The 21,795-nt window shown below is 27.8% G+C and overlaps 3 protein-coding genes across 7 annotated transcripts; 1 reads left to right on the top strand and 2 right to left on the bottom strand.

The window, feature by feature from the left end:
- Positions 1 to 20: 20 nt before the first annotated feature.
- On the top strand, positions 21 to 4,587 carry LOC122632084 (GATOR complex protein WDR24). 5 transcript variants are annotated; one of them, XM_043818539.1, is made up of 13 exons: positions 21 to 161; positions 262 to 432; positions 491 to 607; positions 794 to 1,016; positions 1,228 to 1,441; positions 1,559 to 1,807; positions 1,871 to 2,031; positions 2,106 to 2,289; positions 2,409 to 2,562; positions 3,137 to 3,263; positions 3,359 to 3,860; positions 3,943 to 4,104; positions 4,205 to 4,587. In XM_043818539.1, the coding sequence occupies exons 2-13, from the start codon at positions 336 to 338 to the stop codon at positions 4,331 to 4,333; spliced, it is 2,319 nt and encodes a 772-aa protein (XP_043674474.1). In that variant the 5' UTR covers positions 21 to 161; positions 262 to 335; the 3' UTR covers positions 4,334 to 4,587. The 5 variants fall into 5 exon arrangements, with proteins under 5 accessions (XP_043674474.1, XP_043674477.1, XP_043674476.1 ...); XM_043818542.1 differs by lacking the exon at positions 21 to 161 and having other exon boundaries at positions 168 to 432; positions 3,359 to 3,753; XM_043818541.1 differs by lacking the exon at positions 21 to 161 and having other exon boundaries at positions 169 to 432; positions 2,106 to 2,278; positions 2,458 to 2,562.
- A 1,335-nt stretch (positions 4,588 to 5,922) lies between these two features.
- Positions 5,923 to 11,031, bottom strand: LOC122632086 (eukaryotic peptide chain release factor GTP-binding subunit ERF3A). The gene is made up of 7 exons (XM_043818543.1): positions 10,438 to 11,031; positions 9,251 to 9,438; positions 8,990 to 9,110; positions 8,438 to 8,900; positions 8,064 to 8,370; positions 7,533 to 7,965; positions 5,923 to 7,381 (listed from the first exon to the last, which is right to left on the bottom strand). Exons 1-7 carry the CDS (start codon positions 10,676 to 10,678, stop codon positions 7,338 to 7,340), a joined length of 1,797 nt encoding a protein of 598 aa, XP_043674478.1. The 5' UTR covers positions 10,679 to 11,031; the 3' UTR covers positions 5,923 to 7,337.
- Positions 11,032 to 12,678: 1,647 nt separating this feature from the next.
- LOC122631503 (carboxypeptidase D) lies at positions 12,679 to 21,756 on the bottom strand. Its single transcript, XM_043817241.1, has 15 exons — positions 21,158 to 21,756; positions 20,838 to 21,073; positions 20,426 to 20,581; positions 20,176 to 20,351; positions 19,968 to 20,115; positions 19,617 to 19,711; positions 17,388 to 17,896; positions 16,799 to 17,272; positions 16,459 to 16,730; positions 16,194 to 16,368; positions 15,741 to 16,114; positions 15,517 to 15,658; positions 13,936 to 15,409; positions 13,628 to 13,804; positions 12,679 to 13,513 (listed from the first exon to the last, which is right to left on the bottom strand). Exons 1-15 carry the CDS (start codon positions 21,608 to 21,610, stop codon positions 13,368 to 13,370), a joined length of 5,007 nt encoding a protein of 1,668 aa, XP_043673176.1. The 5' UTR covers positions 21,611 to 21,756; the 3' UTR covers positions 12,679 to 13,367.
- Positions 21,757 to 21,795: the final 39 nt, after the last annotated feature.

The following is a 21,795-nucleotide window of genomic DNA, read 5'->3' as shown; positions in this document are numbered from 1 at the left end:
AGATTTACAATTATTTTTACAAATATGTTTGATTATACATTGTTATATAATTCTAATTACGAATAGAAATATTTTAAGAAAAAAAGAAAAACTGAAAAAATATTGTATTGTTACTTCGGCGTAGATTTATTGTGAACTTCAATTGGAAAGAAAAATGCGCGGTATAAAGTTCAAATGTTGACAATCTTGTCGTATATATGTAGTTATGAAGTTATAATGATTCCACATTAATGTTTATGTTGATATTTTTTCATTGTTTAGAAGTCTACAAAATGAGAAACAAAACATGAATTTTATTATTATTAATTGATAATTTAATATAATACAATTCTAATATGACCTCTAAAACTGTATGCATTACTCAAGAAGGCCCAGCTAATGCTTTAGCTCTTAATAAAGATAACAGTCAAGTTGTCATAGCTGGACGTCATGGTAAGTTATTCTTAATAATTTCTGTTTCCCTCTTTTATAATAATTGTTTTTCTTTCAGTATTTAAAATATTTACACTATTGGAAGATAGGTTTGAAGAATCTTGTAATTTGCGAGTTGGCAAAAATTTAAATTTGAATTTTTCATGTAATGATGTTGCATGGAACCTTATTGACGGTATAATATTGAATGTGTTATGTTGTTTACTAACTAATAAATAGTATCTATGTCTTATATATATTTTTTAATAAATAATATTTAATAAATTCTAAAATATATCATATATATTATTAATCATTTCTTACATATATAACATAATTATATTAATGCAATAATATAATATATAATTCTTATAATTTTAAGATCATGTTCTCGCAACAGCTGCTACAAATGGTGCAGTAGTTGTATGGAATTTAAATAAATCTTCAAGATCAAAACAAGAACATGTTTTCATCGATCATAAAAGAACTGTTAATAAAGTTAGCTTTCATATGACAGAACCTATGTGGTTAATATCTGGTTCACAGGATGGAACTATGAAATGTTTTGATTTACGTATAAAGGAAGCTACCAAAACATTTTATAGGTAAAATACAAATAATTTTACTTTACATATTTTCATTTTACATTTGACAGGGTTAGAAGAATATAATCTTTAATTTTATTACGAGTAAACTTTATATTCGTAATTCACAAGAATATATTTTATAAACATAAATAAGAAAGAGAATGTGAATAAATTCTTACTAACCCTGTCAGTGATAAATTGCAGCTGTAGTAAAGCTTTGAAATCTTAGTAATACAGAGTCTGTACGAGATGTTCAATTTTGTCCTCATCAACCACACACTTTCGCTGCTGTTTCTGAAAATGGTCATGTTCAACAGTGGGATTTGCGGAAACATGATCGTTATTTCCAACATTTTACTGCACACAGTGGACCAATATTTGCTTGTGATTGGCATCCTGAAACTAACTGGCTAGCAACAGCATCTAGAGATAAAACTATAAAGGTTTTTCCTTTTCTATCAAAACTGAAATAAATTATATTGCAATTTTATAGAACAAATGTCTTCCATTACTATATATTAATTGATTATTTATATATTTATTTTCTGTTATACTAAAAGGTTTGGGATTTATCTGTAAAACCAAGTTGTGATTATACTATACACACAATAGCTTCAGTAGGAAGAATAAAATGGAGACCGCAAAGAAAGTATCATATAGCAAGTTGTGCATTGGTTGTAGATTGTAGTATAAATGTATGGGACATTCAGCGGCCATATATTCCATTTGCTAGTTTTAATGAACATAAGGATGTTCCTACTGGTGTAGCATGGAGAGGAAATCCTCAATCATTCCTGTCAACAAGCAGGGTAATATCAATTCCTTTTCTTCTTTATGTTTTATAATATAAGAAAATTATTCTGTTTATTTAGGATTGCACTTTATACCATCATATATTTAAGGATGCTACTAGACCAGCTAGTAAAGCAAATCCACAAGGCATTGCTTTAAGTCCCATCGGAGATGTTGCTTATGCTTGTAAAGTAAATATAAATATGCCAACCACAGTCAAGCAATTAACTAATATAATGAGGTTTGTATTTTATGATATTTTATATTTTTTATTATTTGTTAAAATTTATGATACATATACGTTTTTGCTTATAGAAAAACACCAGTGACGAATGATACATTCTGTATGGCTTCAAGTGTAATGCATAGATTTGTTGTAAATATACCACGTGATCCAACTTGGTTTAAGATATGTGCTGAAGGTTACATACTTACTGGAAAATTGAAAGATATTTGTGATCATAATGCTGCTGTTGCTAGCAATGCAGGTAGAAATGATGTAAGCTTATTATTTATAATAAAACCTGTGTAATTTCTTTTAGTTTAATTTAAATGATATATCAAATAATAAAATTTGATTAAGCAGTAAGAATAATTTCAATAATAATATTTCTTTAGGTAAGCATTGTTTGGAATATAATAAAAACATTATATACAAATCCATTAGGTGCAATTTTAAGAACTCCACCAACTGTTTCTAAGGAAGATATAGTAAATACTCTAAATTTAACACAAATGGTAAAAGTACCTGCTATTGATCAATCAAACCCAGGTAGATAATATTATTTAATTGATAATTACAATTACTATTTCATAAAATTTATATATTTATTAGATAATCTGATTTCCTAATCATACAAACTTAATTAAATATTAAATTTAATTTTTTTGAGTCGTAATAGTTATTGTATAGACATGTATATGCCGTTAATCGGAATTATTTTTATTTGCACGATAATTAGTATACGCTCAATCTTTGTCTGGAGTCTTTAATTCGAAGGATTTGAAGTTCATTTTTGTTCATGTTTCATATATACAGCTTATATACGAATGTCTACAAATACAGTACAATAAAGAAAATTGCGTAAAGTTCGCTTTCTAAATATCAGTAATTGGTAAAAGTGTTCTATTGGAATTATCTTAACATACAACCATAACAGTAGAAGTGCCTTATTGAGATTATCTCAATACATAACCGTAATGATAAAAATACTTTATCAGGAATATCCTGAACTTCAATGAAAAAGAGTTGATATATTATTATGCATTTTTAATAGAAGTATAAATTCTATTAGATATGAGATTTTTAATATGTACATATTGTGTGACTTTATAATCTGTTTAAGGACATGAAAATGATATAAAATCTTTACAAGGAGAAGCTCCTACTAGTGCAACGAGCGGTGGTGACGATGAAACTGAAACTGATGATACACCAGAAAATCTAAACTTCATAAGTAGCATATTACCTAGGTAATCCTTAATTGATAATACTAATAATGTGAGAGACTGAAATTTGTCGATACAGTACATTTTTTGTGTAGCTATACATCCTAAAAGAAACAAAGTTACAGGAAGTCCTTTATGGGACATAAAGGTCAACCTAAAGGAGATTTTCTATTTGGTGATAGTGAGTTTGAACCTATTAGTACAGACTATAATTCTGGATATATCCAAAATATGATAAATGATGATAGTGACTGGACATTGCCTAAGGAAGCATTTCCTTTACGACATGAAATAAAAGATCGATCTCCGCCACCAGAACAGTTTCCTAATCATTCCCCAGATATCAATGATGATTCTGTTTCTGTAATGGTTGATGATCAGCCATGTCAATTAATAGTAACAGCCATACCTAAACCATCATTCTGGGATCCTACACATTTAATTGAAGAAGCACTAAAACATCATGCAGCACTTAGGGATATTCAAACTTCAGCATCTGTTCTTATCGCTTTAGGTGAAAAAAGAAAAGGTCTAAATATTGAAATACCAATTCAGGAACATTGGTTATTAGAGTACATAGATTTATTGGGAAGGTTTAAACTTTGGAATGTGACTACACAGGTTCATGATATAACTAAATTTAGTCTCTTTTTTTCTATGAAAAATATTAACAAATGTGTTTATCTGTACTATTATTTTATAGGTAATACAGTTGGCATGGATTCCATCTATTGCACAACTAAATCAACAATCAACAACTATACACGCATGCTGTTTAGCATGCACGAAACCTTTACAAAGAGCAGCATGGTTGTGTGATCGCTGTCATACATCCAAACACGCCCTTTGTTCTATTTGTCATCAGGTAATAAATTTCATATTATTTCAAAGAATTGATAAAAGTATATTTTAATAACTGTAGAACCACTTTGTATTCATTAAAAATGATTACTATGTTAATACAGGTTGTCCGAGGGCTATATGCGTGGTGTCAGGGTTGCACACATGGAGGACATGTAATGCATTTAAAGGAATGGTTTCGTTGTAATCGTCAATGTCCTACTGGTTGTGGTCATGTTTGTGAATATATTTAAATGTCATAATTTGGGATTAAGGTATCAAGTGTAATAATAAAGAGTATGTAAAAGTAATGCAATATATTATACATAATATTGGCATGAATACACGTTTTTGTGCATAAATTTTTAAACAATTAACTATTAATGATCGAAAAATAAATAACAAAGATTGTATAATTCTTTATCGTATACATGAGAGAATGATGTGATTGTATTTTTTTTATCATACAAAATAATTTAATGAATAAAATGTTTTAACTACATATAAATATATCCAGTAACTTCTCTTTATGATATGGATTTTCATTGGCAGGAATTAATTTCATGTAATATAGCATAAAAATGTTGTTTTCATAATTTTCTTACAATTCCGCATAGTTATCTCTATCGTAAAAACATTAATATATCTATTTATTATCTCTAGAAGCATATAGCTCATGGAGGTAGCTCCTCCTTAGGACTCACCAATTGCTTTGTAGACAGGATCATGATATTATCTTCCAACTTCATGCGTTGTTTAATCTGTCGTTGATGTTGCAAGGTACATTAAAATCAAATTTCTTAATATAAGTTAATGACACTTTGACATTGCTTTTTATAAAAATGAGACATATTACTTGGAAAATTCTATAACTTGTGTATCATTTGAAATATATACTTTTTATAAGAAAGATAGTAGAACTATATGCAATACAATAATCTCATATAATGTGGAACTTGATCATTTTTGTATTGAAATTAAATTAACAATTTCTTTATGTCAAAATAACTTCATCGCGTGTAGATAAAATAAAATAATGGAAAAATAACAACTCATTGTTATTTAAATATTACATTATTTAGTTGTGACATCATTTGTATTTTTTACCCTTTTCTTATCTAATCATAATTATAAAATTAAAGACAAGTAGACAAATATAATCTATAATGTTTCAAATTTCATATGTATTATGGTATTGATACGAAGTAAGTGCTTAAAGCAATATTAATGAATAGAAAATTTATAAAAATCAATATTTATGTATGACCTTGTACATCTATGTAGACACAAAAGCTTTTTTATGGAAAATTAGGTTAAAAATTTGAAAACAAGAAGAGTGCAGCGGATACATCGGTTTTGTTTTATTAGCAAAAAATAGTAACAAATTACTTAGCAATTCTAGTTTTTCATGATCTATTCTGTTCTTGTAAGTATTGATATTTTATTAATAAACGAATGTAGAATCTTTAATATAGCTTGGCAAAATAAAATATTTGAATTTTTTATTTTAGGAACATATATACACATAGACAGATAAGATCATAAAAGTATATATCATAAATTAAGATGAATTTTTCATCTATAATTTTCCATTTTATATAGAATTAATTATTTATAGTAAAGGCTGCCAATATGTAATTATAAATATCTGCAATTTCATCACTCATATCATAGTTATTTCACAAAAAAAAATTCAGTTAAATTATTGGTTATATTTTGATTTAGTAACTTTAAACATTATATATATGCTTAAACATTGTTAATAATATATATTATTAGGCAAATCATTTTGAATTACTCAAACATCAAACGGATTGTATATCATGAAATAAGTAACATCATATGATTCTTATAAAATCTATTATTTTCTTGATTGTTTCATGATCTAATTTATAATTGTAATTTAAAAAACTAACTTAAACTTACAATTGTCACATTTAGATTTATATATAACTAAATTCACATTATTCACTATAATTGCAAGCAAGACTAAAATGTAAGACATTTGTTATAATAAAACTCAACGTGTTACAATTTTATCATAACTAATAATTTAAAAATGGAAACTGATATGTTTACAATGGTAACAATAAAATTATATAATAATATTTGCAAATAATAGCAAAAATTGCATACAATTACATGTATATAATCACACAACTTCTGTGTCTTTCTATTTGAAGGTCTTCAAAGCATGATCTGAGCATTTTTAAGATGTAGCAGTTATATTCTTATTACTTTCTTTATAAATAATATAGTAAGAATGCGATAAGGATATTTTTGCAATATCTATAGTTAAAAATTCTCAGTACTTACAAGAATATAGATAAACTATAAAATTTGCGGTAGGCTCGTAACTACATAACTATATGTATAACAAATTACAATTTTTTGCTAATAATTCAAAACCTGTAAGTTTTAATCATATTATACCGACAATCTGATATCTTTCACTCTGCATCCCACGAAAAATATTAACTTTGAGGAATATCACATATTTCCCACTCCCAAACAAAATTAACATGTATGTGAGAGACCTATCAAAATTACCAGAGCAGATTTGTGTTGCAAATTTGTTTTTAATGACAATAAAATAAGAAACAGTATAATAATAATCGTAATAATCGTAATAATAATAATAATAATAATAATAATAATAATAATAATAATAATAATAATAATAATAATAATATTAATTTCATAATTATAAATTGTTGTGTAACACTAGTTTGTTGATTTATTTGATAAATTTCTTTTTCACCTCTTACCACCAATTTAATAATTATTTAATAATTATTATAATATTAATCATATTTCTTATTCTTACTCTGCCATCGATATTGATTCTCTCGTTCGCTCTCAATTATGTTTTGCACCTCAGACGAATAAAAATATCGTGTTTTACATTGTCAAGAGGAGAGTCTGTTAGTATTGTATATTACTTATACCGCGATGCAAGGAATAACCCTCCAGTGCCACCAACTTTCTTATCTAATAAAAGGAACACACGCTCTCGAGTCGTATTTGTTTCCTTATTTTTCTTTTGCGATGGAATCTATCTTCCAATTTAGGTCATACTTCCCTAGCCATCATCTCTGTTCATATGTACGCGCGTGTACCGTCATATGCAGAACCTTTTGCATAAATGAGTGTATGTTACATTAGCTAACATTCGGGAATAGTCCATTATGCCGGTTTGGTTTCCTTGTATCATATCGTTTGGCTTGCATCCTTACTTCTCGATTGAGGATGAACATTTTATTCCACAACTTTCAGCACCTTACCGATGGCAATTGTTTTATCTATAATCATATCCATATTATATAATAATTTATCATTTCAGAATTTGGAATTAAATGATTAAAACTTAATTAATTCTATATAGATTTTCTACAGAAATCCTATTTTTATTATATTGCGTAAATCAATAAATAAAATATTTTCTCTACTTACTTTCATCTCTAAGAGTAAACCGTCCCATTTGCGGAAATAATTTGAATCTTTCGAGACAAATAACTCCTGCACATTCGATTCTCATAATTGCCACTTGGTCTTGCTTAACGAACCTTGGTCTCGTTTTACTTTTATCGCCAGTTTTCTTATCTACCAAGCAGATCAATGCCTTCACCGTCACTTCTTCTGCAGCGCAATGAATGTGCATCACTGCACTATATCCGGCACAAATAATGCTCTTATGCTCCAAAATAACAACCTGAGCATCAAAAACTTTTCCAGTTTTAATGGGGTTGTTGCTGTCGCATAAAACAAATCCAGGGCTTACATCTTCTTCTTCGATACCTTTCAGTTTAATTTTAACATTTTCTCCGGGTCCAACCGACGTTACTTCTTCATCATCGGACCATAATTGATCAACCGTTACTGCCGTCTAAAATCCATAGAATATGACTCATGTAAAAACATTATGAAAAAATAACCTAATATTTTCAAACATAGTAATAAAGTAATATAGAACATGTTTCTTACCCTATTCGGCATAACTAATAATGACTGACCCTTCTTGGCTTCTCCAGCTTCAACCTTTCCCATAACAACCGTACCCATATCTTTATATTTATCAACAATAGGCATAATAAACGGTCCATTGCTTTTACGATTAAGGGAAGGTAAGGAATCAATAAAAGGTATGAATGGAGGTCCGCTATACCAATTACATAGATGTTCAGGTATAGGATCTTTGAGACCAATGCCAAGTTGACCAGATACTGGCATAAATGTAAGATCCTTTGCAGGATTAAACCCTAATTTACGAAGATATGGCAGTATCTTGTCTCTGAAATAATAGATTTTTAAATCGTTTTGAATAATACAACAAAAGTATTTTTACTTAACAAATATACCTGCATTCATTATATCTTCCTTCGTCCCATTCTACCGTTGGGTCATCCATTTTATTTACTAACACTACCAAATGTTTAACTCCTGCAGTTTTAGCCAGCATAGCATGTTCCCGTGTTTGGCCACCTCTATCAAAGCCTGTTTCGAATTCACCTTTTCTCGCGGATATAACTAAAACCGCGAGGTCAGCTTGCGCTGCTCCGCCAATCATATTGGGTACAAAGCTTTTATGTCCAGGAGCATCTAATATCGTAAAATGCTTCCTTTCTGTTTCAAAATATGCTCTACCCACTTCTACCGTTTTTCCTTTTTCTCTTTCTTCTTGGTTTGTATCCAAGGCCCAACTTAAGTACCATGTTTCTCTGCTTCGTTCCTTTGCTTCTCTTTCATACTTCTCTAACGTACGCTTATCCACCATTCCCGTAAGTGCCATAATTTGGCCACCAATTGTTGATTTCCCTGCATCTAAAATCAACAATATGCACTTTTATAATACGAGAAGTAACTTATGGAATATCTAATTCCTAATAATAATAATAATTCACATTACATACCTACGTGACCTATAAAAACAACATTGACATGTTCTTTTTTGCTTTTAGTATCTTCTGCAACCTTAATTGGTTTTTTTTTAGGTACTTTAACAACCATTTCTTCATCCTCTTCATTGTCAGCCTAAATGAAAAAATAAAATTATTGATAAGATAATGATATAAATGATTGTTTTTAAACTGCAGTCTATGATATATTAGAATTAGATAGATATTTGTACATTATAAACCAACATCAGTATGTTATATATATTTTTCTTTTACCTCTTCATTTTCAGGAGTTAACAAAGGATCACCATCTACAGCTGCTTCTTCCCAAGAATCTGCAGGTTGATGTTCAGGACTTGTATTTATTGGATCCGTAACATTTGGAGGTGGAGCCCCTCCTCCAGCAGGTGGTTCCTCCACTCTACTGCCAATTGGATCAGGTAGAATCGTAGGAGTAGAATTTCCTGTGTAGAAAAATAATTTCTCATTATATTGTTTTCTTCTAATTAGAACAATTTATATCATCAATCATCACTATTTACGGACACTTGCATTTACACCTTACTAATAGGGATCAGACGTTTGCTCTCTAAAGTCTTGTTCTGCTGCTGCCTAGGTCTGCAGTAAAGAATAAGACAAACAGCCAGTGCAGCAAGCTGATGGGTAGGTATGTTGATAGGAAAGGGAATACTTCTTCCAATGGCCAGCACCACAGTAGATGGAAGTACTGTTTAGAGAACAAATGTCCCTACCCTACTTAATAATAACATTTATTCATTACATAATCATGAAGGAGTCGATATTTATACTTTAGGAACTTGTTAATTACATGAATAATATAAATCATTTATCGTTCTACGATAACAATGAAGAATATAAATGCTATAATAATCTTCTTTGGAAGGAAATAGAATGAATTATACAAAGCTTAGTTTTCTTTTAAAAATTACCACAATAACACATATAGGAAAGAATTATATAAACTTTGTATAATATGAAAATCTAAAGTAGAGTTATATTTTACGTATAAATCGACAATCATCACAATCAAAATATTTAATATACAAATATACATCATACATTCAATTCTAGTAAAATTTAACTAAAAATGAAAATAAATAAACAAATAATAACAAAATTAAAACAAATTAAAACCAAATCCAAAGTATTCTATGAACAACATTACATGTATTTACTGAATGTTGTAAAACATTCAATTTTTAAAACAGAGTGTAAACGTGTAAAAAGTAATATGGATTTGACTTTATAAGCTTTGAACATGCAAGGTACTAATGATAAAAAGTTACTACAATGATAACAGGGGATATACCAAGGGGTTAGTCATTGATACGCAGTAAAAGTAGCATTCTAAGTTAACATGAAATTATCTGCATATGTTCGAAAATAATGCCCTAGATTGATTCAGATAAAATTTATTAAATGATAATTAATATTAGACTAACCATGATGTATTTCAGAAGGAATAGAAGTGGTTACAGTATTCAACACAGCAGTGACAGCACAAGGACTGTCGGCCGTGGAACTATTCTGCGTTGAAGAATTTATGCAGAAGGAAGGCACGAATTCCGCAGCATTCACATTCAAAGTTGAAAATTTGCTTTCGATGGACTTATCCTGAGCGGGCGCGATGTCTCCGTTATCCGCCTGCTGTTCCCATGAATCTGGTGCTATACTGTTCGCCATATTTATCAATGTTTCGGCACACCCAAGTAGTGTTATCCAACGTATGACACAAAGCACGCGATACTATTCGTAGGATTCCGATTCAATCGCAAATGCAATCGGGTAAGGTTTAAAAAAATAGTTATTTGTAGTATCCGAACGCACTGTACACGCGTATCGGTACTCCGCGTGCGACCCCCGTGGTCGGTTTCGTTGCTGTACTTCGCCGGAACCACAATAATCAAAATATCAACTTCCCCTTCCACTTGCCTATATCTATGTTTTTAAATAAAATATGAATTATTCATATCAAATATTAAGAAATCTAAAGAAAAAAGTTTATATATTATTTCAGAATAACAAACGACGACCTAATTTTAAAACCTGATTTTACAAAAATGTTTCTAGCATGGTAAATCCAGTATATGGTGTGATTTACTCTCGTACCATTCACAACGTCGCGTAAGAATGAAACCACTGCAAACGAAACATTTTCATTGGAGGAAATCATGGATTCGTTCTAACTACTCCAATCAAAAGATTTTAATTCAAAGAGTAATTTAATGATATGATTTTTATTTGATGTGACTAATAGTTGCACCATTTATGATTGGTTATTCAAAATTTTAATTTTTCATTGTCACATGTAAATAAAATTCAAGAATTTTAATCTGCAATTAATTGAAATTATTTATGACAAATATAAATAATACAATGAAATATAATTTCATATCTATGGAAAAAGAGAATATTGAGAAAATTATTTAATAAATTAATTATGAATTTGATATTCCAGATCTTTTACATTTGTCAATTTGACTAATAAAAATGATTTCATGCAATAAGATCTATATAATTAATATTATAATTCGTAATCGTTTTATAACAATTAATTGAGATACAAATTCAAATAATTTTTTAATTTTGTTTTTATCATCGAGCGAGTTTTATGACTTGAATGAATTACCCGCAATACTTGAATTAAACTAATGCTATGTTTTTTTTTTCATAGAAGAATTATCAACCATATAACGATTGATAAAATTCAATGTTTGCAAATTTCAGTAAGTTGTTTTATTTTAAGTTAATTTCGTTATATTTATAAAAAATTTGTAATGATTAATTCTGTTAACTTTCTCAAGAAATGAATTTAGACTTTAGAAAATAGATAATAGTATTGTTATTAATCAACTTTATTCTGGAATGCATTATAAATGGAAGTCTATTATTGTATACACGTGGATATTAAAATAAGTCACAACCGCATTTACATTACACAGAATATCTATATATGTGTGTTCTTATGCATTTTTATAATGATCTATACCTTCATTATTTTCCAAAGTAGGAAGACAATGATTTTTAAATGGTTGTACATTATCTTTTTTTAAAGTTAAAACGAAACATTCAAAATATCTTTAATCAATAGAAGAAAAAGCATTGCATATAAATAATCATTATGTTCATATAAAGAAGTTGGAAAATGAATATCTTTAGTAAGTTATACAGGATGTTCTATTATTTTTTATAGCATGAAAAATCTAAAAGTAATATTTTTGGTGCATATTAAATTTGTTAGATATATATGTTAAAAATATACAAAATGTATAGTTCAAGAAAAAAAAATAAAAATGATTCTTTTTTAAAAAGATGAAAAAGATAAAAATCCTGAAAAAAATGATTCTAATAATTAGAATATTTTATTCCTTTAAAACAGATGAATTCTTTTTTTTTAACAAGAAATATATTAATATTTAAATAAAGTCGAACACCTTGTATACGTACTATTTCAGATATACATTTTATCTATTTCATAAATATTTAACTATTCTGTGCTTCAAAATTCATAATTATTATACTTTTTAATTATAAGAGAAGAATTTCGTATTAACATTATTGCTAAGAATACATTGTTAATATTTGTTGAACAGTTATATATATATAATGATATATGTAATAATGGCATTTATATTTCATAAGATAACATTGTCACTTTTGACAGCAGTGATCTTAAAGATATGTTTGCTCATTTAAAAATATTTTATTATTAATTTCAATATTTAACAATCTCAATTTATTTTGTGAGAAAAAACAAGAATTTCTTCTGTGGCTATATTAACATGATGAAATCCTATTTTCTATAAGGGTTCCCAATTTTGTACAAAACATTTATCTAAAAAGCTCATAACTTTGTAACATTTGTATACTATTAAATTTGTTATCTTTTTATATACAATGTAAAATTGTAAATTATATGTATAAAATTCGCATAGAATTGCCAACACTAACGTGCATAATATCTATTTAATATTATCTATATTGTTATCTGCTTTTTTGTTGTTACAAAAAGAAGTGTATAAAAACTAAGAAATAAAATGTTGAAAGTGCTTCTAAAATATTTTGCTCCTTCAAAAACAAAGAAGCTCTTACCTTATTTATATAAAAGGGTATGTATGTATGGATTAGAACTACATTTGGACCCTGCTTGCTATAATTCTACTTACTTTTTATAAATGTAAGTATTGCTCCCTTGAAGACATTTATGGCAAATGTTTAAAGAAAGAGAATTAGTATATCAACAACAACATTATTACAGTACCTTCTGTGTTATAGCAATACCTATTTTAATACATTAATTTTAAATTTGGAATTTTATATGTTATATCTTTCATATATAATTTTCATCATTTGTATTGATGATAACGATTTGTCACGTCTCTTGTAAAACTTTTTCATTGCACTCTTGCTCTGGTCTGATAAACTCAAGGTCACTTCCATCATCAGAACTGGATGCATTATCCTCATCAAAATATGGTTTTGTAATTCTTAATTTTTCTTCATATTTCAAAATAGAATCTAAAATATAAATCCAAGATATGTAAGTAATAAAATGTACTGAATATAGAATAAAAGAATTATTAGTAATTTATATTTTTCAAGAAAAATGTTGAAATTAATGCATCAACTTACCATTCAATGGTCTTCTGAATATTTCAATTTCCTTCTCATCATTTTCAAAAAAGCTTGTGCCATCTTTAAGTAAACTAAATGCATAAGCTTTTCTATAGTTTTTCTCTGAATGTTGTGTAGATTGACATATTGCACAAATACAAATGCCACAAACGACAATAGCTAAACATACAGTACCTACAAATATAGATAGCTTAATGTTTCGTTCTTTTAAATTAATATATTATCACATATTTCTTTTCCTAAAAGTTACTTAGATTTCTTTTAATTATAGATATATTATATATAATTATTTATCATTTTCTTACCAGCGATTATAATGAAGACCAATCTTGGCAATCCAAAAATACTTTCATCACGTCTTAACTTAAAAGTTAAATTTGTGAACTTATTTATGTCTGGTACAGAAACTAATCTTGTTTGTTGTATATATCCAGATGCAGTAGCAGTAATATTATGATTTCCAGGAGATAATAAAATCCAATATGTTCCTATTGTTCCACTTCTGATTTGATGCACAGAATCATCATAAGATAAAATAGCATTCTCAATAGGTTCATTATTTTCACTAATAATGTATCCTTGAACACCCTTTAATACTTCTTTTATCATAGCTAGTAAACTATCTTTATTATCTTGCCATACACTCATTGAATCATCTGTATTACAACAAGCAATATAAACGTCCATTATTAAAGTACTTGTATTCAAATATATGTAATCTAATAAGGAATCTCCTCTTATTCCTGCAATTCCTTTTCCACCATGTATTACAGCATTATTCTTGATGTTCAATTTTGTATCACATTTTGCACTATTATGTAGGCTATACTTTGTATAAGTAGATGCTAAGGTTTGTAGTACTTGATCATCTTCACTTTCATAAATTTCTTTGTCTATTCTACTGTATTGACTTCCATATGGTATTTCAACATGTCGAGATCCAATATTTAAATTTACTATTAAAAGAGCATTAATTTGTTTGAACCAATCAATAATCATAGCTGCTTCTTTGCTTAATTCACGATGGATAGGAAATGATAATTCATTATTAATATATGGGATACAAGAATCGTTCTTGATTAAATCTGGATATAAATCAGGAACAATAAATATTGATAGCTTGTCTAAATAGCTTGTAATAATTTCATTGTTCTTATAATTATCTAAAAGATAAGAAGCAAATTGTAAAAGTACTTTAGATGTTACTGGTTTTCCATAAGAGAGTCCAGCTGAGAAAATTATAGAAGGTCGTCCTGCTTGTTTTTCCTTTGTTTTAGCACTAATTTCTAAAGATAGAATCTGATTGCCTTTTATCGTTTTACCGATATCATGTAACGTTGATAATTGTGGATATTTTATGTTTAAATTATTCAAAATATGATTTATAACGCTTAACTGTTTACCTAGTTTATTTTGTTTGTATTCTGCTTCTCCTGGTTTTAATTTTCTCATTTGAACATTTATATTTGTTATATTTTGTTCATCAACATGAACTTTCAAAGTTTTTGAAGCATAATCCGTACAGAAAAATGTTAATACATAATCTCCAGGAATAAGTATTATTTTAAAATAAGCCATATTTCTTGATAACTGATAGGTTTTTGTTCCAATCTTAACAACAGCTTCTCTAACAGGAATTTCATGATCATCCGTAATTACTGCTCTAATACCACTTGTAAGATCTTGAATAAGTTGCATTAATGGTTTCAAAGTTCCTCTCCAAATAGTTGGTATAGTATTTGCAGCTGGATATTTGCAGCATGATAAATTAATATTAATCTGTAAATAATTAGTATTGAAAGAACTTTTAATTACATAATAATCTGGAAATCATCTCTAATTACATTTGTAAATATTATAATTTTATTATCAAATAACATACTTACAACGGGTATATTATATTCCCTTTGAATATATTCAGCTATATTTGTTTCTCTGTTAGTTTTAATACCACAAGCTTCTTTATGCATGGTTTGATCATAATTTTCAGCCAGTGTTTTATACACATTTAATTCATCTTTTGCATAACTAAAATTTGTTAACTTAATACATTAAGAATTATACTTATTATTAAATTATATCATTATACACTATAATTTTTGTTTAATACCTGATACTAAAGGAACCACCTCCTAATATAATAATTACATCATAAGCTTCATTTAATAACATTTTTCTAAATGCATTTGTAATAATATCCATTTCTTTAGTTTTATTAATATTTTGTGAAAGTAATTTTTCTCCTATTTCATCTTTAACTGTAGGATTACAATCATTTGGAACATTGTCAAAGCCTGGATCTACACCAGGTATAAAATGTAAAACTGCATTATTTAATATTCTCTTGATTGGTGGATCGTCAATTTGATTCCCCATAAGAATATGGTTTGCTAGACGTAGTAAAATTTCTCTTCCTACTGGTTGTGAGGCAAATAAACCTCCAATCAAAGCAATATGAAATTTATTTTCTTCTGGTGATCCCATCTATAAAATCAACAATTGTATATTATGATAATGACCTCTATTATAATTATAGAATAAATATATTAAGAAATGTACTCACATTTTGTGTAATTTTTAAAGAATGAATTGCCATACTAACTAATGAATCCCCAGCTTTAAATTCAGCAACATTTGGTTGATGATTTTCTAATTGACTAAATCTAGCACTTAACTCAGAATTTTTTAAATAGCCATTTTGTAAATTTGCAAATATACCAAAATCATATGCAGATGACCTATATCAACAAATACATATTTCACAAATAACATTCAATAAAATCATTGTAGATAAATCAAATATTTCTATTAAACTACAATGAACTTACCAATCTTGAGGATTATCTCGCATTAGAGTAAAATCTAGAGTTACTTCTGAACCTTCAGGGTCATCGCTTCCGAGTACAGTTATATTTTGTGTAACAGTTTCATATCCAGGAGCACTTACTGTAATATTGTAATTGCCTGGTACTAAAAGACGCCAATAATCCCCACCTTCTGCAGTATATATATCATGTTTAATTCCATCTACAGATATCTTTGCATGAGATATAGCACCACCGATAGGAGAACGAACTAAACCATGTACACCTTTACGTGACTGCAATTATATAGGAAAATATTAATTAAATTTATTACAATAATAATGATATACTATCATAATCTCACCATTTCAATAAATTTTAAAAGAGATTCCCTGTTTTGTAACCAAAATTTAGGTAATTCGCTAGCATTTGGAAACTTTGTACATCCTACTTCTAAAGTTAATTCGAAGTCATTACTATGAAGATAATTATAATCTTGCATGCCACCTGATACAGGGTACCATGCTGCACCATTAGTAATTCCATCCGGAAATCGCTCTTCTAATAAACTTTTTATACCAGATATTTTATTTGTTACAGGTGGACAAGGTTCACCAAGATGCATTTGTGGATGAGCTTTTGAATATGTCAGAGCCAACATTTTGAATACATCATTGTCAGGACTTGGATTAGGAAGATTAGATTCAGGATCTGGTCCATTATCATATGGATAATTGGCAACTAAAGCACCTCCATGAAGATTTGCAGAGAGTACAAATGGAATACTTGCAATCCAATTCATTACTGCTTTAGTCTCTGGTTCCTGTTCCTTATTATACTAAAATTGATATTTTATATTTGTTGTTGATATATGTAAAATAGATATCATATTTAAAAAAAAACATATGATGTAAAGGTCATAATTTATCAATTCAATAAATAATGAAACTTACATCATTGGTTACATAGAGATCAGGAAAGTTTCTATTGAGGTCCACACCTTTTGCATTAGCTCTTCCTTTTAAACCATATATATCACCTACTTTTGATATCTCATATCCATCAGGATTCATACTTGGTAATATATGTAATCTGATTGTATTAACTATTTGAGTTACTCTTTTATCTCTTCCATAATTTTCACACAAATATTTTAGTAGCAATAATAAAAGTTCTCTTCCAACTACTTCATTTCCATGCATATTTCCAATATACTTCACTTCAGGTTTACTCAAACTATGTTTTCCAGGATCCTTTGTAATTTCCATAACATAAAGTTGTCGATTTTCGACTGAACGACCAATACTATGGAGACGTGTGATATTCGGATAGTTTTCATTTAGTTCCTTTAAATATTTTTCCATTGCAACATAATTATGATGTTTAAATTCTGTATGATGTAAAAAGCCATATTCGTCAGTTGTTCTTGTAATTTCCTTTATTTTCTCCAAGTTTTCTGTAGCTATGTATAAATATGTACATAAATATATATACATATATGTTATATATACATATATATATTTTTTGTTTTTTAAAATATACATATAAAATTATATATAGACAAATTATAAGCCTTTTTTATTTTAATTTATAATTAGATATTTGTTACTGCATTATCAAGTATCAAATCAATAGAAACATCTCAAAATATAAATATATTTTAATACGGTTTAGAGTATCAAATCACTTTAAAAATATCTAGAATTGTATCAAGAAAATTATAAAAAATTTATGTATATATGATATAAAACACAAGGTATAGAGAATATAATCTCAAAAATGATAATATATGTGTGTGTGTGTGTAGGTATATATATAAACATAACAATATATTCAAGGTAAAATTGTAAGGAATAGGCGCTGGTGTTAATATTGAAGAATTGACTCATTATTCGAGACAAATACAATAGTTTATTTTTACTCTGCACATTAAATTATATGTAGCAATACAAATGAAACTGTGACTTTTTAAAATACATTCGGCTTTAAATATTTGTGAAATTCATATGAAAGAGTTGTATAATATATTAACTGTTATGTTACGAATATCTTAAAATATAGTATATTGATTACTGAATTTAATTTTACATATTCAAATAAACAGATCTCTCTTATGAAATAACACAAAATATATTACAACAGTTTCAGCTAAATTTTGTACATGTATGCATACATGTAAATATGTTTCATTTCTATCACACATTCAGTAAAGTTATTCAGTGATAATAAAATAAAAGAAAGATATTATAAATTGTTCATTTGTTACATAATATAACATTTTTATGTAAAATATAAAAACAAAGCTTGGAAGTACGAGCATAAATTGAAAAGATTTAACGTATCTGATAATCGTATCTAATAATCGTATTTAATAATCGCGTATTATAACAAAAATGAGACATAATATATTTTGCAAAAAAGAATATATATATATATATATATATATATATATATATATATATCGTAAATTATGTAAGTCCAAATATAATCAAAATTTTACACTATATAAATATATATAAACTATATTAAAAATATTTTTACTTTCCCATTCCATTTTTCTACTTGTTTTAATAAATCCTTTTCTCCATACCTTGTGTGCTTATATCTTTTGAATTTTATGATATAAGTAATTATATTATATATTCTACTAAATGTTTACATTTGTTCTTTTAAATTGATCTTGATTCAATAAAAATCATCAACAAGTATATAAACTTAAATGCGATATAAATTGAAGGCTGTAAAACAAAAAGCATATAAAAATAATAATAAATAGTAAATCTTAACTAAAATTTAACATAATAATTGGCAAATTAATTATAAAATACTCTTATCAAATTTGATAGAAGCTATTGTAATGTAATTGTTTAAATGTTAAAAAGTATTTCTGTGTGCAACTATTTTATCAACTAGAAAATTTATGAATGATAAGTATAATGTGGATCGTTATATAATTTGATTATACAAAATATAAAACTCGTTAACACATAAAAAAGTGATTAGATTAGAAGATATATTCAATTGCAAATAATTTAAACAAACAATAAAAAAATAAAAGAAAAGAAATTTTTTCTTACAAAAATGTTAATACTCATCATCGTCGTAAGATAAAATGATTTTATAAAGTGCGGGGAAACGACTAAGAAGTGGTAAGACTTGTGAATAATCTGTTTCACGTTTACCTTGTTCACTAAATGATCGTCGTTTTAATATAAAGTTAACGATCGTTGAATCATTCTGTCTTACAGTTACATTTACTGGTTCACTTGGTCTATATCTGCAATTAGAAAAAATAAAAAACATAAGTATTAGATTCTCAATTATTAATAATAAGATATATAGAGATTAGATATACTATAAATTATTAAGAACAAGATGCTCTGAAAATTGTTATTTAAAAATTGAATTACATTGTACAGATATTAGATCTATAATACAACTTCATATAAAAATTATTATTATAATAATTAATATGATCTCAGATAATAATATAATATTCTTTAAAATTGTATCATATTGTAATATGATCTTACCCCCAAGCAGTTGCATAAACAGAATAAGTGCCAGGTAATAGTAAACGCCAGTATTCTCCACGATTTGTAGTTGTGACATTATGATCTATTCCGTGAACTACAATACTAGCATCTTCAACAGGTTGGCCTTCTGTATCCCTTACCAGTCCTAGAATATAAATCATGATTATTAGATTGTTTAATAGATAAAAATTATGCAATTATAAACCTTTTATTCCAATATGAGCTTGTTCCAAATATTTAATAAGAGATTCTTTATTTAATTGCCAATGGCCTGGCATTGATGAAGCAGGAGGATATTTGCAACAACTTAATTCAAATGTTATTTCAAATGCATTAGAACGAGCGTAATTATAGTCTTGCATACCGCCAACAACCTCATACCTAATAAGAAAAAAATAAGTTAGTGATGAAAACTTCTTAAAGATATTTAGATGGTATAGTTTATTAATGTTTACCAATATGCTCCATTTGTAACACCTCCTGGAAATCTTTCTGGTGGACATGCATTGCCTGCTGCCATTCGAGGATGATTATCTGCATATGTATGAGCTAAATATTTAAATAACTCATTATCTGGACTTACGCTCTCAATGCAACAAGATTTAGGAATACTGTAAATCAGATTGTATAAAATTAATTTTATCTATATATATCTTGATTAATATTAACTAACAATAGAATTTCAAAGAATAATTAAGTCAATTGTTATGTGTACATGTATTTAAAATTTTATATATGGTAAGTATATATATAGAGAGAGAGAGAAATATATATAATATATAATTATATATATATATATTTATATTATATATATATTATACAAAAATATTAAAAATTATAATATTAAAATAATTAAATTGTTATTACCCAGAATCATACGGATAGCTGGCAACTACAGCACCTCCATGTAAATTACCAGATAAAACAAATGGTTCATTAGCAATCCATGTCATCATAGCAATTGTCTCATCTTGTCGTCCTTGTAATATGTTACTACCTATTCTAATCTTATTATCAAATTGGTCTGGAAAATCACGATTTAAGTCCACATGATTTGCATTTTCTCTACCTGAGAAATCTTGTTTAGAATCACATTTCCCTTCCTAAAATATAAATAGTTAAATAATTCAAAATTTACAATAAGTTACAAAATATACAATGATCTTATAACGCATCAGTTAGAATACCTGCGACTTTTCAAAACCATCAGGATTTAAAGAAGGCATAAGGAAAATATCTGTTCTATTAACTAATCGTGTAATTCTTTCATCTTTGCCATAGTTATGCAAAAGATATTGAGAAAGGTATACTAGCAATTCCCTGCCTACAGATTCATCACCATGCATGTTAGCAACATACTTCACCATAGGTTTGCCAAGTGCTCTTTCCTGTACATTTTCTGAAATTTCCAGGACTAATAATTCTCTCTCTTCAACCGATTTTCCTATTGAAAATACACGAGCTAAATGCGGATACAATCTTGCCAAGTTATTGAACAAAGTCAGCAGTTCATCATAGTGAGTGTAACGTAGATTGACGAAATCTTCGTCCGGTCCATTCGTCGGATTTAATACAAGACCATTGAGTGACACAGCAAAGGTGGCAGTAATAATAAAAAGTACAATACCGCGTAAGTCCATCTCTTGGCTTTAAATTTGTGCAAAATCATAAAAGCTACTCCACCATTTCAATAAGACATTCTGCACTACGATTCTGTATATACTACTGATGACGTCCGCACGTTGACAGTGTGGGCGGGGAAAGTCATAGAAAGTCGAAGTATTCAAGAGTGGGGGACTGCGGGAATAACCTCGGTTGCTGTCGT

This window comes from Vespula pensylvanica, chromosome 9 (assembly GCF_014466175.1).
Source record: "Vespula pensylvanica isolate Volc-1 chromosome 9, ASM1446617v1, whole genome shotgun sequence".
Taxonomy (NCBI): Eukaryota; Metazoa; Arthropoda; class Insecta; order Hymenoptera; family Vespidae; genus Vespula; species Vespula pensylvanica.
The sequence above is the reverse complement of the archived record's forward strand: the minus strand, read 5'-3'. Positions and strand labels throughout refer to the sequence as shown.